Raw genomic sequence first — 17,164 nt, 5'->3', positions numbered from 1 at the left:
CGTACATTTCAGTACACAAATTCGAAAGTGTGTGCGGAAGGCCTTGAGCAGCACTCAAAAAAAGTTATGTGATGATTCTGAGCAGCAGACTTGCACTATATCCTTAGTGCTAAATGATGCATCTTGCAGCTTCATCACACCTCCGCTCATGGTGTAGATGCGTGTGGTTCTTCAGTGCCTCTGATGCAGCCGTCATGTTTCATCTGCACACTCTGCTAAATTGTTTTGCAGAGGCTCTACACATATTAGAGTTTAGTATGCCCAACTTTCCTTAAAGAAATGAAGAGTTAGAGATATCTGGGCAGAGAATCAGTTTGATTCCATTTCATAAGCTCTAGAAGAGCTCCTTCCATTCGATTTCGATGAATTCAGGCATTTACAAAGTCCATTTTGCTTTCATTTGAAATAAAGTGTAAATTCTACAGGGCCGTGTTTCAGATTTATCGATCTTGAGGAATCGAGCTGTCGCATACGTTTTTGATCCACTAATAAAATGGGTCAGAAGAGTTTTGTTGTTTCTGGAACGGGACTTTGGCCCTGTTTAATTCAATTCAATTCAATTCAAGTTTATTTGTATAGCGCTTTTCACAATACACATTGTTTCAAAGCAGCTTTACAGAAAATGCATTTCAAAAATATACATACAAAAATACAGTTAGTTAATCATGAAATTTAGGGCATAACATATCGCCGGCGTTGGGTCGTCTCTTCACAGGCGTCGAGTCGTCTCATCACAGGCGTTGGGGCATCTGAAGTCTCCATGAGAGGCTGGATACTAACTGGAGCTGACAAACTCTATTTGAGTTATCTCGGGACAGGCGTCCCGAGATAACAACAAAAAAGGCAGATGGGAAATAATTAGCGTAGCTGCTGTTCTTAATATGAATGCATTTGATCTGATTTAACTGTAGTATAAAAGGTATGAGATGCATCATGTGAATGCTTGGCTAAAGAGATGCGTCTTTAATCTAGTTTTAAACTGGGAGAGCGAGTCTGAGCCTCGGACAGTATCAGGAAGGCTATTCCAGAGTTTAGGAGCTAGATGTGAAAACGCCCTCCCTCCTTTAGTGGACTTAGATATCCTAGGTACGACCAGAAGCCTCGAATTTACCGATCTTAAAGAGCGCGATGGAATATATGGCGATAGAAGATCTCTTAAATACACAGGAGCTAAACCATTTAGGGCTTTATAGGTCAGTAACAATACTTTGTAATTGATACGGAACTTAATAGGTAACCAGTGTAGAGATGATAAAATTGGTGTTATATGATTATATTTTCTTGACCTAGTAAGAACTCTAGCAGCTGCATTTTGGACTAACTGTAGCTTGTTTACTGAGGATGCAGGACAACCAGCTAATAGAGCATTACAGTAATCTAGTCTCGAGGTCATGAATGCATGAACTAACTTTTCTGCATCAGAAACTGATAGCATATTACGTAGCTTAGCAATGTTTCTAAGGTGGAAAAAGGCTGTTCTTGTGACATTTGAAATATGATTTTCAAAAGACAAGTTGCGGTCTAGTATAACACCCAGGTCTTTTACTGTAGAGGATAAAGTAACAGGACGTCCATCTAGATTAAGGTTGTATTGTAAGAGGTTTTGTGGGCAGTTTTTTGGACCAATCAGTAATACCTCCGTTTTATCTGAATTTAATAGAAGAAAATTACACGTCATCCAATATTTTATATCTTTAACACACTCTGTCATTTTAGATAATTTAGTGTTATCATCTGGTCGTGATGAAATATATAATTGAGTGTCATCAGCATAACAGTGGAAACTTATTCCATGTTTTCTTATAATATTACCAAGTGGCAGCATATAAATTGAGAATAGCAGGGGGCCTAATACAGATCCCTGTGGCACTCCATAATTTACTGACGTTATCTTTGATTTTTCCCCATTTAAATGGACAAAATGGTAACGGTCTGATAGGTACGATCTAAACCAGCTTAATGCCTGTCCCTGAACACCAGTGTAATTTTGAAGTCGATCTAAGAGTATTTTATGATCTATAGTGTCAAACGCAGCACTAAGATCGAGTAAAACTAGTATTGAGATACAGCCTTGGTCAGAAGCTAAAAGTAAATCATTTGTAATTTTAACCAGCGCAGTTTCTGTGCTATGATGTGGCCTGAATCCTGACTGAAACTTTTCATAGATATCGTTTTCTTGCAAGAAAGAGCACAATTGAGCGGACACAACTTTTTCTAGTATTTTAGACATAAATGGAAGATTTGAAATGGGTCTGTAATTTGCTAGGTTATTTGGATCTAATTGTGGTTTCTTAATAAGAGGTTTTATAACTGCCAGCTTGAATGTTTTTGGAACATGTCCTAAAGATAGAGACGAGTTAATAATATTGAGAAGAGGCTCTTCCACTACAGGTAACACTTCTTTCAGTAGTTTAGTGGGTATTGGATCTAATAAACATGTTGTTGGTTTAGATGCAGTGATAAGTTTATTTAGCTCTTCCTGTCCTATAGTTGTAAAGCGCTGTAGTTGTTCTTGAGGGGCGATAATTGAGGCTGAATCATAAGACGCTGTCAAAGATTGTACATTTACAATTGTGTTTCTGATGCTTTCTATTTTCTCAGTGAAGAAATTCATGAAATCATTACTATTAAAATGTAACGGAATATTTTGTTCAGGTGATGTCTGTTTATTTGTTAATCTAGCCACGGTGTTAAATAAAAACCTTGGATTGTTTTGGTTATTTTCTATTAGTTTGCGTAGATGCTCAGACCTGGCTGCTTTTAGAGCCTTTTTATAACGTGACATACTGTCTTTCCACGCGATTCTAAAGACCTCTAAATTAGTTTGTTTCCATTTGCGCTCTAAGTTACGAGTTTCTCTCTTGATAACATGCGTAGCACTGTTGTACCATGGTGCTTTAGTTTTCTCTCTAACCTTTTTTAATCTAATTGGTGCAACAGTTTCTAATGTACTAGAGAAAATGGTGCTCATACTGCTAGTCATTTCCTCTAGCTCATCTGTTAGTTTGGGTTCACTGAGGAGCGGAGATAGATCAGGTAAGCTATTCAAGAATCTATCTATAGTGGTTGGAAGGATTGTTCTGCCTGGTCGATAACGTGGCGCAACATGACACATTTCAGCCGTACGTAGTATGCAAGTTACCATGTAATGATCAGTGATATCATCACTTTGCGGTATAATATCTATATCGGTTGGATCGGTTCCATATGATATAATTAAATCTAGAGTATGATTAAGACGATGAGTGGGACCACTAACGTTTTGCTTGACCCCAAAGGAGTTTAATAAATCTGTAAACGCAGCTCCTAACGCATCATTTGTGTTATCAACGTGTATGTTGAAATCTCCAACAATTATTGCCTTATCGGCATTGACCAATAGATCTGAGAGAAAATCTGCAAACTCTTTTAGGAAATCAGCGTAAGGCCCTGGCGGTCTATATACGGTAGCCAAGGCTAGAGATAATAGGGATTTCTTTCTTACATCTAGGAGCGTAACATTTAGAACAAGTACTTCAAACAAATTAAACCTGTGGCCTGTTTTCTGAGTAACATTAAGAATATCTCTATAGATTGTTGCAACACCGCCGCCACGACCAATCAGACGGGGCTCATGCTTATAACCGTATCCTGGTGGAGTGGACTCATTAAGACCGAAATAATCATTTGGTTTAAGCCAGGTTTCAGTAAGGCAGAGTACATCAAAGCTATTATCAGTGACCATTTCATTTACAATAACCGCCTTAGGTGTAAGCGATCTAATGTTTAGAAGACCTAGCTTTAGAAATTGTTTTTGTTCACTAATATTGAGATTTTCTGGTTTAATCACAATTAGATTTTTCTTAGATCCTGCAGTAGATTTATTGTTTGGCCTCACTAAACGAGGAATAGACACAGTTTCTATATAGTGTTCTACACTGGTACTTATATCAATTAATTTGGGACAGCAAAGAATGTGATTTGGACTTTGACTTACTAGTCATATGGTGTGTAACGTCTTGGAGATGTTGTCCGACAGAACAGCCGCTCCGATTCTGCTGGGGTGCAGGCCATCAGCACGGTAGAGCCTAGGTCGCTCCCAAAACAGATTCCAATTATTTACAAAGAGCAGTCTCTGTTCATTACACCATGACATCAACCATTCATTTAGTGCAAACAATCTACTGAACCTTTCTTGTCCTTGTCGGTACGTGGGAAGCGGTCCAGACACGACGATCTTTGCTTCAGGCGATGTTCTGCGTACCGTCTCGATCAGGCTCCTGTAGTCCCTCTTCAGAACCTCCGTCTGCCGCAGCCTGATGTCGTTCACCCCCGCGTGCAGCACGACAGCTCCGACGCGCTCGTCACCGTTCAGGATCTCGGGGACCTGCGCAGCGACATCGAGAACACAAGCACCAGGAAAGCAGTGAGTGCGCACCATACCTTTACCTGAGGTAGCGCGGACATGCCGGACCATGGAACTGCCGATGATCACAGCGTCGTCGCGTTCCGTCTCGCGAAGAGGGGAGAAGCGGTTCCGGGTGGAGATCTCGAAGACCGGGAGGGGCGGAGAGGTCCTTGCTCTGGTCCTGGCTCGTGTCTTCCGCTGTGGCATCATCCAGGGTCCATGGTGCTGTGTCGGTGTCGGGGTAAACGAAACCAGGGGTGCTCGGGTCCTGTGCAGAGAAATACACGGAGTAGAGGAGGCCGGAGTCGAAAAGTTACTAACCACTGACTTGTGAGCATCGGCGCGTGATGCTTCAAGCGCTGATCGTCGGTCTCGCAGCTCGGCCTGCCTCCCCAGCAGATCACGGATCTGCTTCTCCACGGACTCCAGCTCCAACCGCACCGAATGCAGCTCAAACGTGTCCTCACCTGCACTCAGAGGTAGACACACATCCGATATATTCGCCATTATGACAGATGAACAATAAATTAGCAGTGATGCTACCAATATCACTACTAATTTAGGACTGAAATCATGGATAGAACCCGTATCCTTCCAGTGATTCGAGTGTAAATAAGACGGTTGATAGGCGAGACCACGCGTGCAAATGCTAGCGGGCTAACTTAACGTTAGAGATAGTAACGGAAGTTCGGAAAGTTGGATATAACCAGCGATATCAAAGCAATCCGATTGTTTTTTATAGAGAGTAACGTTAGTATCGGAGATATGTTCACATGCTCACAAACTAACAGTTAAGCAATTCGAAACACAAACTCCAAACACAACCAAAGCGGTTCGAACACAGACACAAACTTCAAACACAAACAAGCGATTCGAAGCACAAGCACAAACTTCAAACACAAACAGAGCGATTTCAGTGATTCGAGTGTAAATAATACGGTCGATAGGCGAGGCCACGCGTGCAATGCTAGCGGGCTATCGTTAGAGATAGTAACGGAAGTTCGGAAAGTTGGATATAACTAGCGATATCAAAGCAATCCGATTGTTTTTTATAGAGAGTAGTATCGGAGATATGTTCACACGCTCACAAACTAACGTTAACAGTTAAGCGATTCGAACACAAACTCCAAACACAACCAAAGCGGTTCGACCACAGACACAAACTTCAAACACAACAAGCGATTCGAAGCACAAACACAAACTTCAAACACAACAAGCGATTCGAAGCACAAGCACAAACACAAACTTCAAACACAACAAGCGATTCGAAGCACAAGCACAAACTCCAACACAAACAGAGCGATTTCAGTGATTCGAGTGTAAATAAGACGGTCGATAGGCGAGGCCACGCGAGCAATGCTAGCGGGCTATTGTTAGAGATAGTAACGGAAGTTCGGAAAGTTGGATATAACTAGCGATATCAAAGCAATCCGATTGTTTTTTATAGAGAGTAGTATCGGAGATATGTTCACACGCTGGAAAAATAGAAAATGCTCGTTTCTAAATTAGTGTAAAGAACAAAATCAACGATTTATGAATCAAGTCGACGGAGCTTCAAACACAAACACAGTGCTCACTCGCGACGCATGCGCCTGCGCCTTTACACCTGGTATTAAGATGTGTCTCTTGCACTTATAACCACTTCTGTCCTGCTTTTTTTCAAGGGGAGGATCTATGTACATATATGGTTTTTTTTTTCTAAAAATCATTTTAATGTTGTTTATATGTCTATGTGGTGTTTTTAATATGCTTTAAGACAAACCATGTGCAAATTCATAAGTCAACACTATTGCTGAGTATCTCCTTAAAACTGCAGTGAACCAAAGCAAGCCTCAAATATGCGGTTTGAAATCACCGGTGTTTCTGACGTCACAAACTACCGTCAACATGTGATCATCAACGAGTGGATCTCTGAGCTGGCGTGAGTGAGTGAGTGGAGGCAGGGCTCATTTGCATATTCATAGAACCGTGTATACTAAATGAGACAAGGGTGTTGTTACATTCAAGTTATTTTAAGGCATAAATATTTTTTTTTCAAGGAAAAACCGTTTAAATATGTCATTTTGGTGATCAAAGATGAGTTTTAAGGGATAAATTATTGATTACAGGGGACTTTAAATCCCGTCTGGCTAGCACACTTCCTGTAATATTTATGCATTAGGTCAGTAGGCAGAGCGTAGACGTTCTTTTGTGGCTGTTTGATCGCTTTCAACCGAATGAGCGTTTACACTACGAAAACAATCCAGTCAAATGCGTTTTCAACTACCTCTGGAAGTGGTCGAAAGTGGACAAGCTCAAAACGTTTCAGACTCCGTTTACACCTGTATTTAGCGTCGTGCACTTGTGATCTGATCGACCGAAACTCATCTTAATACCAGGTGTAAACAGGGCCAAAGTCCCGTTCCAGAAACAACAAAACTCGTATTGACCCATTTTATTAGTGGATCAAAAACTTATGCGACAGCTCGATTCCTCAAGATCGATAAATCTGAAACACGGCCCTGTAGAATTTACACTTTATTTCAAATGAAAGCAAAATGGACTTATAAATGCCTGAATTAATCGAAATCGAATTAAAGGATTAATTAAAAATAACCACTTAGGCAGCTTACTTGTTGCCCCGCTTTCTTACAGGCAATGACTTTGCAGGCAGCATTTGCACTAGTACCTCAGAAAACTGATTTCAACCAGACTTCTGAGGCAGCGTAATGGTTTAATGATCTACAACAAAATAGAGTGAGCATTTAATTACTACAGTAGTAATGTCTTGCTAGAAATGCCATCAGAAGTGGAAAACGTTGGTCAAAAACGTACATTTACGCACAAACTGACCACCAACCACAACATTCAGACGCCATCATTATTTTTTTAGCTCAACTGTCAAAGAGCCGAACGCACAGGATTGTGGGATATCAAAGGTAGCGAAGGAAATATCTATGCCGCCTTCAAAAATCAATCAGATGAGGGTATCTCAGGAGACAGGAAGTCAAGCTATCATTGGATTTGGATGAGCCTTGATGCCTTTCTTACCTTGGAATGCAGCATTTTTAAGCTTTCGAACACAGCCACTGTTTGTGTTGTATGTTGCTCTATTGAGGATAAATCGATAGAAAGACATTTCTTGTAATTATCGCTGTACACAGCATAACATTCAATACGGCAAACTCACATTTGCCATTAAGGTAAAGAAGGATTTATTTAGCTGATAAGCAGGAGAACAAAAAGTGTATTATTTGCACCTTAGTGTTTTTTGGCACTTTGCAGTGTGGTTGCTAGGGTGTTGCTAAGTGGTTGCCAGGATGTTCTCAGCGGTTTTCTAGGTGGTTGCTTAGTGGTGCTTGCCTGTGCAAAACCTACTAGTCAGTATATTTTTTTAACATTTGCATCAGTCAAATTTACAATGCTGACTTTAAGTAAACACATTTGCGCTAATCATATTCTAGACCTACCACATGGTAAACAAGCATCGGAGACACTTGGGCTTCTAGCGCAAGCTAATGAAATGCATGTGTAATCGAATATTTATTAGGGTAATGTTTATTAAGAAAACATGAGTATTGAGACAGCTAGGTTTATACACCATCTTACAAAACAAACACAGTGCAGAACATGTACAAGCAGAATACTGATACAACATGTGTTGACTAAGAAGTTTAAATTATAAATATAATATTTATCACATTTGGTCACAATATGTACAATCTTTCTATATAAAGTTCTTGAAACCCTTTGTGAATCAATGCATTTCGCCATTTGGATTACATTACATCAGACAACACATTTACATTGTAAAAGTGCAGATCTAAAAATAAAAAAAGACAATAAGGCAATGTGCCACAGGCCTATTATCTACACATTAATTTAAATAAAATGCCACAACACTTTTCAAGGGTTAATAATGCAATAGACTTACATGCATATTTCTGATGTAGAAATCACTAAAAATCTGAAATTAGTACCCACATCATTTTTTAACCTATTTATTTGTTTAAATTATTGTGTATAAATTCATCTGTATTTGTTTTTGAAGAAAATACCATATGTTTTGTCACTCATAGAAATAAAGCTATCTCATGTTAAATTCAAGGCTCAGAAGCACAACAGATAGGAATTAAAGGTTGGGGTATAGGCAATCTTCGGAGAGGCTAGCAATAGCGAGCTAGCTTTGAAAGAATAAGATCCCAGCTTCCCTTCAGAGCGTCTCCAAAGCCACGCCTCCTTCAAAACACATGATACTTGTCAGGGTTCTGTCACTTCTGTCTAGTCTATTTCTTGGTTTTGTGACAGAGCCCTGACACTCCTGTTTTGTCTTGTCTGTGTGCCTTGTATCATGTGCTTTCTTGTCTTGTTTTGTCTTGTGCTGTATAGCACACAGTTTGTGTTTACACTAGCTGTGTGCTTTCATGTTGTCATGTTTTGTGTGAACACGTGGCTTATGACCGTTCTCATTGGCTGCGTGTTCATGTCTTGTTAAGTGTGAGCACATGGCTGGTGATTTGTTTTACTGGCCATGTGCTTGTGTTTTTGTCATGTTTGGTGTGAGCACATGGCTTGTCATATATGTTTCCTTGTGCCATGTGTTCTCCTGTCGATTGTCTAGCCCCTCCCATCTTGTTACCTGATTATTGATTTATTTGCCCCACCTGTCCTCCCTCGTTACCTGATTGATTAATTTGCCCCACCTGACCTCCCTCGTTGTTTGTTCTCCCTATTTATTCTCCTTTTTAGTCCTGATCAGTTTTGTCGTCGTATTTACGCTGTGTGTTTCCCTGCTGTCGAGTCTGTCTTGTTTCCCCCCTCGGGGTAGTTTTGTTTGCATTTTGTTTTATTTTTTATTAATAAAACCTGAAGCTCATTGTTTTGCATTGGAGTCCTCGCTCCTTTCACCACCCCCCAAACCCTGACAATAATGGCATGCGAGCAGACAAAAGCATCACAAGAGACGGCGATAAACTACCTTGTCTCAAAGCACATTACATTACAATAATACTGAACAAAAACAACTTAATGAGCTCTGACCTGTACCGCCTGACTGCTGCAGATTCATTTCAGCATTGATAGTGCCACTGAAACGCATAAATTCAAGTCTCTTACAAATTACAGTGAATGTGGGTTCCTGAAACTTTCAACCTAAGCTCACTGGAAAAACGTGCCTGTGGCGACATTTCCGCAAAGTGATTCTACATTGATTCTTGCATGTTTCGTGTCACTTTTGTGCTAAAAGAACGTTCAGTTTCTATCTGAAACAGATTGTGAATCTGGCAATGTTTTATTTAGATGGTTGTTGTAAGTATTACGGGAATTAAATGTCAGGTAAGTGGCATTAAATGGTAAATCGCGTTTGAAAAGAACATACAACATTTCAGTTGAAAACTGCAGTAAGGTGTGTGTATAGGTATGTTTTAAAGTTTTTCTAAAAAAAGGTATGTTTTTCCAGTGATGCTATGTAGGAAACTTTACTGTCTTGGGATGTTTTGATGAATCTGACTTATTGTGATTCCCAGTGAATTCCTTCCAAACTGTGTTTCTTGACTATTAGAAGAGTCAAGAGGATATATTTTGCACCATCCCACTATATAAACAGATTGAGAGCAGTCAGAGTTTTAGAGCCTCATGCACCCCCATAGCCGACAGTCGGCGGTTGATGTTTCGATATCGGCAGCGTAACAGGTCTTTATAAGTTGAACGCAGGTCTCGGTTGAAGAAGGCGTAGATGAAAGGGTTCATGAGCGAGTTGGTGTAGCCCAACCACAGCAGTACCCGCTCCAGCCAGACAGGGGCGCAACTGCAGAGCAGCCCGCAGATGAACGGCCGCGCTGTGGTGAAGAGGAAAAATGGCAACCAGCAGAACGAAAAAATTCCCATGATCACCCCAAGAGTGGTGGCCGCCTTCTGCTCCCGCCTGAAAATCGAGGCGCTCCGACGTTCGCGGTTCAACAGGCAGGAGAGGGTGGAAAACTCTTCGGTAGCTGCAGGGTTCTTCATTCCTTGCATGCAGAGCCCCTCTACGGTGGCCAACGCTGGTTCAGGACAGGCCATCTGAATTGGGGGAAGTGCTGCGAAGTGGTGTTTGGCCCCACTTTTGCGGGCAGCTTTGAAAATCTTGTAATACATGAAAAGCATGACCACCATTGGGATGTAGAAGGCCACAGCTGTGGAGTAGAGGGTGTAGCCCACATCCTGGCTGATCAGACACACTCCCGCAGTGTTGACGTTCTGAGCCCAACCGCAGAATGGTGGCAGAGTAATGGATGCAGACACCAACCAAACGCCGACTATCATCTTGGCCATAAGCTGTCCATTCTGTCTCGCTGGGTAGGTCAAAGGGCGAGTGATTCCGAGGTATCTGCGGAAACAGAGGATAATGAGGTAACTTCATATGACATGTTTCACGTTTTAGCAGAGAACTGCATTCCTCAAAACGACTTAACCCAAACATCTTGCACCTACCCTGGTATATGCCAGATATGGCTCAGAATTCCTCAAAAGCACCAGACCCAAGAAATTCCTACTGACCTGAATTTTGCCAACAAACGGAGTGGAAAAGACATTGTGTTCACAGCTAAATCTCTGGTATGTCAGACAATTCAACTAACCAAGCAACTCGGCCAACAAAAGTAGCATCCGAATATGCCTACATCCCTACCATATAGTGGGGGAAAACTGTATAAAATGTGTAGCAAGTCCAAAATCACAGTATTCATAAAACATTAGGCGTAAAGTACCAGGATGACCTACTACTACTGCCGAGATTCTGAGTAGTAAATCGACTGACAGCGAAAGGCACACGACCTGTGTTCCTCACCAAATGTAGTACCTACTCAGTTTTTCGGACGCTCCATTGGATTCAGAGACATATAAGAACAGTATTGGATTGGGTTCACAATCAGTTCTTCTTTCTCCATGCACTCAGTGTCAAGGGAAAAAGTGACAGTTCTCTGTGTGCGTTAAACTTGCATTAAGATGTTTAACTTCATGTTTCAGTTGGCTTTGTCAAAAAGTTTCAGACAGCATTAGCATATTCACTCTAGTCTAGATAGCTTCAAAAGTTTTCAAAAAGAACTAATTATAAATATGTAATGTTTGCATTAGTAGTAATTCTTGCTGCATCTCTCTCTTAGGTATACCCTTGGCATGAAATAAGGAATATAGCCTGTTACAGATGTTTCTGATCTCATTGTCCACATCATTAATGTTGAGACTGAAACGCACCTGTGGTTTGGGGGTTATTGTGATCCAACATGTTTAGCTTTGGTGATACGAGTTTGAATATAAAAAATAAAAAATCACATTCTCAAGAGATTTTCCCACAAATCACTGCATTCATTCATCAAAATCAGATTTCATCAAAATCTGTTTCACTGCAGTGAGCATTTCAAAAGACTTCAGTGTAACTAAAGGTGCTCTAAATTTTGAATAGCATACGGTACATTGGCTTCTCTTTACCTACTAAAGCAGAAAGTCTCTATACCCTTGCCCATAGCTCTAAAAATAAAAGCTTTCATTTCACGCATGAGAATCCCTCTGATCAAGAAAGGGCTTAGAGACACACTTATTGGACCTGACACTTAAGGTAGTTAAAACCTTTCATACACCTATACAGAAACTCCATATAAATCGCTGAACCATGAAACCATTTTATATTAGTTGCTAAAGTGCTCTCTTTAACTTTTTTAATTTTGTTTATTATACAGACAATTAAAACATGAGTTAAAGATATCGAATATAATTTGGAGGTTATATTAAAGGTAAATTAGAAATCAGTATTTATTTATTTACGTTTGTTCAAATACATTTAAATCATAACACGATTTCAGAACCCACCTTAAAACATTATCTTTTTGCTACTTGTTTCCCTAACCCCTGACTCTATGATCTGATTTTTATGTATATGTACCTCTATCTATTGTTATCCATCTCAGTTTATTTGTATCGTTTCTATGTCATGTTTCTATGTCATGTTTATTTGTACTTTATTGTAAAGCGACCTTGAGTATTCTGAAAGATACTATATCAAATAAACGTATTATTATTATTATTATTATTATTAAATAACCCTACAGTACATATGAGCAATAGTATTAGTGATGTTTGTATTAGCAAGCACCACTCATGATATGCAGATGACTAAAAAGCCTCTTCATGTCATCATCAAACACTGTGCTATCAGATAGGCTAAATCAGCAGGGTAGCATCTTTTGATGTTGAGTACTGTCTACACTCCAGCTTGCTCTTTGTGCCTCCTGTCATACTGGATGAAATACAGCACACTTGCAGAGGCCTCTCAGAAAACAGGAATAATAACTGGATTAAAAACAGTACTCAGTTGGAAATAAGTGGAATGGGAGATGAACAATATAGTCTGCTCTGAGGCACTTCTCAAGATTGGACGGCTGATGCTAACAGTGGCAGGTCAAGCAAATGAGCGGAAGTTACTGTGACTTAATGAGACATGATTTGAGAACCAGCCAAATGATTACAAGGGACTTAAAGGACAGACATTGGTAGTTACGAAACCCAAGCTTTGAATGCCATATTTGGTCGTTAGAGACAGTACGCCAGACAAAAGAAGCTGATGCTAAACGTAAGATTAACAAGCTTTAATTCAGACAGACAGGTGGATGAATGTGTTTCATTCTGAGTATCATCAGCAAGCACTTAAGTCAGTGTCAGCGTACTTCAGTCATGGGCATGATGTAATCACAGCAGAACATCGCTGCTGCTGTAATTGATTTTGAAAACAACATTTGCCGTTGCAAAACCAATTGAGATACCTAGTATTTTAAGGCTTCATAGGTTTACTCCACCTCAAAAACTAAGGCAAGCTCCAAAGCTGGCCAAATAAAAATAATCAAATGTGTCCATTACAGAGAAGGCGGTTCCAGTGCCTATTTTATCCAGATCTACAGTGACGTTAGTGTACGCTGATTTGCCGAACACACGCGAAACACCAGCACCCGCCATTTTAAAAAAGGCTGTGTAAACACACCGGTTATAACCGCCTAAATATTTACTCCACAAACTAACTCTACGAACATGGAAAACAGTGATAGATTGGGCCTCTTAACCTTTACGCTGAGGAGAAAATCCAAAGCAACTTTGAGGGGACCAAGCCAAACATGATCGTAAACTAATGAACACTCTGGCGTTCTCATCGGCGTCAAAATAAAAGTCACAACAACAAGCGGGGCTTACGTCACTTCTGAGTTCCTACTGGCGGTGCAAATGCAACCAGAAAACGTTCCTAGGAAACCATTAGTTCTCGGGAAAACCACCCTGGTGGTTAGTTCCTAAAAGTAAAACTAAGTTCCTAGAACTATCCGATGTGAAAGCCCCTTATGCTTGAGACGAGTATTGAGCTGTTAGCTTAGCAACATGCTAATATCAATTATAAATCGCAATCTAAATTGATTTTAAATAAGTAATTTGCAATTGTATTGAAATCAAATGCAAGTCTTCTGAGTGGAACACCATTTGTATGCCGTTTGTAGCATTCCAAATCTCATGACAATTAGGAAGTTCACTTAGAAGGAAGCTGTCTATTTGCAGCTCAGTAGGGTTTGGAACCCATGTTATGTGGTAGCAGCTGATTGTCTGAAGCTAGCTCAAAGCAAGAGTTTTTTTGTAGCATGATGGGCAGACAAAAGCGAAAAAAACAGATCAAAGCAAAATTGAAGGTCTTATGACAGTATTGTTATGGGTGGTAATGTTTAGATTACATCAATATTACTGAATTTGCACTAACAGTTGTTCAGTAACGAAAAGCCTCTTGAACCGTCAAATGTATCAGAGGAAATTAACTTGAGAGAACAGCAGTCACCTTCAAACCCCTTTAGTGAATAGTTTTATTAAGAGGATCTGTTCAAACACTAATTTACCTCAACTGGATCTTTCATGTCTGTTGTATTTTGCTTTCACATGCATTTGTGAATGATATTAAGTGTGCAATATACCTGATTTTACTAGTCACCTTTGAAGAACATATATATTTCATATGCCATATTGTACTCATTTGGATTTAAGGTTGTTGGGGAACATAAAAACTAGCTATTGTATTGAAATGATAAGCCATATTGAAAACAGAAACATCTCCATCAGGTCCATGGAGACTTTGGTTGGTTGGTATTTTTAAATCTGAAGCCTTAAAGTTGCCTTAAATGATGACTTCAAGTTGTAGAGAAAACTTTTCACAAAGCTCATTAAAAGAGAATATTTCTACAGCCATCTATAATCCTTGAATTATTTATCTTCAGCACTTGCGAAATTTACAATTCACAGTATAATTTTAAAGGTTAGTGAAGTAGTCAAAGTCTAAACCTGTTTTGCAGCCTTGCAATAATCTTATAGTCACTCATGAAACAAAGTGGTTGTAAAAATAGGCATAATTCTCAGCCCACCTCCAATCACAGGTCCTACTGTATGTTATTCTACTTCCATGCATCTACAGTTACACATTGCACTGTCCCACGAATGCCAGAAACATTCAGATTTAGGCAGCAGATACACGTTGTCAGGCCAGCGCGCTTATCATTGAGACTCGTCAAAAGGACCTAACTTTTTAATCGAATAACTGCGGCCAAGCAAGCAGGGTGTTCCAGCATGCAGTCCTCACTCCTGGGGTTCCAGCTCAGAACTTTATCAAAGAGCACCATCAAAATTGCATACGCACCAGGACGCAGCTTCAAAGTCTAGTTCATTCAGCCTCAAATTACATTTGGAAGCATTTTTTTAATGTTCAGTTTATTTATTTAGGGTTGTGTGTTGTGTGTCTCTTGTGTGTTTCTATATATATATAATATATAATTATGGAAATGGATACACAACATGCTTTTCAGTTTTCATTAAACAATAATTAATAAACATTGTGCAATATTTGCTTAACTAACAGATCAGTAGCTCATGCACTTTCAATTAGGAGACCGGGGATATATTTTAGTATAATGTTTGGAGTCTCAAATTAGGACATTGTGGATTTTATCTTCCAAAGAAAAATTCCATAATTATCATATTTTGCAATAGCAAGTTCAGATTTCAACAAAATAAATGTTTATGACATTTTTTTATTAATTAATTTGTGTGTGTGTGTGTGTGTGTGTGTGTGTGTGTGTGTGTGTGTGTGTGTGTGTGTGTGTGTGTGTGTGTGTGTGTGTGTGTGTGTGTGTGTGTGTGTGTGTGTGTGTATGTTTAATGAATAACAGGTTGGGGCAGGTTTTTCACATTGATATTAGAGCATGTCAGTGAATATTTCTTACAGGTTATTTATATAATTTTCTATTTTTTTCATTAAGTTATAATAATAAGTTTTATTTAGGGTCTTTTTCTATTAATTGATTGAATAACCGATCTATATATTTTTTATACAAAATAGATTTATATATTTCTGTTGCATATTATTTGAATATCATAACATCTTGACAACAACCAAGGATATACAATTCATTGAATATCTATATACTATATAGAGATTTTATATAATTTTGTTGCATATTATTTGAAAACTAGCCAAGAGTATTTAATTTTCTGAATATCTAGTCTATATAGATTCTATATTATATAGAGAGATTTTATATAATTTAGTTTGGAAAATATTTGAATATTAATTGAATTCTAAATTATTCTTATTTGAATGATTATTTGAAAACCATAACATCTTGATTATAGCCAAGCAAAGCATATATATAACACACCCATATTTAAATAATTATCTGTTAAGCATTATAACATCTATTAACGTTTGTCAATAAAAAGTGTCAAATTATTTTCCAGAACTGCATATGAATTCAATTTCTTGAACCAAAACCTTTAAAGAATCTCGAACTCTTCATATGATCTTACCTGTCCACACTGATCACACACAAAGTCATTATTGAAGCCGTGCAACACATGACATCCATCCCAATAAAGACATTGCAGAAAACCTCCCCAAACAGCCAGACGCCCCCTGTCAGGTCAGTCACTATGACAAAGGGCATCACGACTACAGCCACAGAAAGGTCAGCTATAGCCAGAGATACAAGCAGATAGTTGGACGGTTGTCTGAGTTTCTTCACGACGCACACCGCAATAACGACCAGAGTGTTTCCCATCACAGTGACCGCAGTGATGGTGCTCAGCATCATCCCAATGACCACAGTCTTAGTCAAGTCCAGGTCCAGAGTCTGCTGCTCCCCACACGACTCATTACTTTTGGGCTCCGCGGTGGTTAATAGAACAGTGGGGGGAAACTCAGTTGTCCCATTGAAAAAGGCGATTTCGGTCTCCCTGGAACCCAAAACCAGTTCAGCCCCATGTGTCGTGAACATCACTGTATCGATATTTTGACAGTGAATAAAACTTCCGCGCGCCTGGAGTGGACAGTGAACGTCATCATGGTGCCTACGACCTTTCCGAGTCCGGCTTCAGCGGTCCAAACAACCAAATGCACCCGAGGAGAGTGATGAGAAACACAGAGAACTCTCTCAGCCTCGTTCCGCTGAGGGGGAGAAACAAAACACGGGCTATAAGTAGTTCTGATAGCCGCTCTGTGAAGAATAGTGAACCTGCCAGTGAACCCTGACAGACGCTAGTGCACAACTCCTTCCAACATACAAATTTTAGTTTTGAAATTAAAATATGCTTTCAATTAACGCCACTTAAACAAAACGTTGATAAAAGAATATTGATATTAAATAACTTTACGATATTCTAATTTAAAAAGACTATAGCCTACGTCATTAAGAAAAGTTCTGGCTTCTGATTGGCCAATACAATGTTCCAGTCCTGGTTTATTCCACAATA

General features: G+C 39.4%; 2 protein-coding genes across 2 annotated transcripts; both read right to left on the bottom strand.

Annotated features, from left to right (window-relative positions):
• Nucleotides 1-552: 552 nt before the first annotated feature.
• Nucleotides 553-5,622, bottom strand: LOC306992086 (uncharacterized protein). The gene is made up of 2 exons (XM_079600551.1): nucleotides 4,170-5,622; nucleotides 553-4,067 (listed from the first exon to the last, which is right to left on the bottom strand). Exons 1-2 carry the CDS (start codon nucleotides 4,892-4,894, stop codon nucleotides 3,980-3,982), a joined length of 813 nt encoding a protein of 270 aa, XP_079456677.1. The 5' UTR covers nucleotides 4,895-5,622; the 3' UTR covers nucleotides 553-3,979.
• Nucleotides 5,623-7,914: 2,292 nt separating this feature from the next.
• On the bottom strand, nucleotides 7,915-16,915 carry LOC306991628 (5-hydroxytryptamine receptor 7). The gene is made up of 2 exons (XM_079599671.1): nucleotides 16,223-16,915; nucleotides 7,915-10,733 (listed from the first exon to the last, which is right to left on the bottom strand). Exons 1-2 carry the CDS (start codon nucleotides 16,687-16,689, stop codon nucleotides 9,983-9,985), a joined length of 1,218 nt encoding a protein of 405 aa, XP_079455797.1. The 5' UTR covers nucleotides 16,690-16,915; the 3' UTR covers nucleotides 7,915-9,982.
• Between the last annotated feature and the right edge of the window lie 249 nt (nucleotides 16,916-17,164).

This window comes from Phoxinus phoxinus (genome assembly GCF_949152265.1).
Source record: "Phoxinus phoxinus genome assembly, chromosome: 23".
Lineage (NCBI taxonomy): Eukaryota > Metazoa > Chordata > Actinopteri > Cypriniformes > Leuciscidae > Phoxinus > Phoxinus phoxinus.
Note: the sequence above shows the minus strand (reverse complement) of the source record. Positions and strands in the feature narration are given on the sequence as shown.

Bases quoted from the DNA above. Each gene is read 5' to 3' on its own strand.
- LOC306992086 (XM_079600551.1), bottom strand. From the start codon at position 4,894: ATGGCGAATATATCGGATGTGTGTCTACCTCTGAGTGCAGGTGAGGAC. The intron at 4,068-4,169 runs GTTCAGTAGATT...GGAGCGACCTAG, and splicing joins TACCGACAAGGACAAGAAAG to GCTCTACCGTGCTGATGGCC.
- LOC306991628 (XM_079599671.1), bottom strand. From the start codon at position 16,689: ATGTTCACGACACATGGGGCTGAACTGGTTTTGGGTTCCAGGGAGACC. The intron at 10,734-16,222 runs GTAAGATCATAT...CTGTTTCCGCAG, and splicing joins TGTGTGATCAGTGTGGACAG to ATACCTCGGAATCACTCGCC.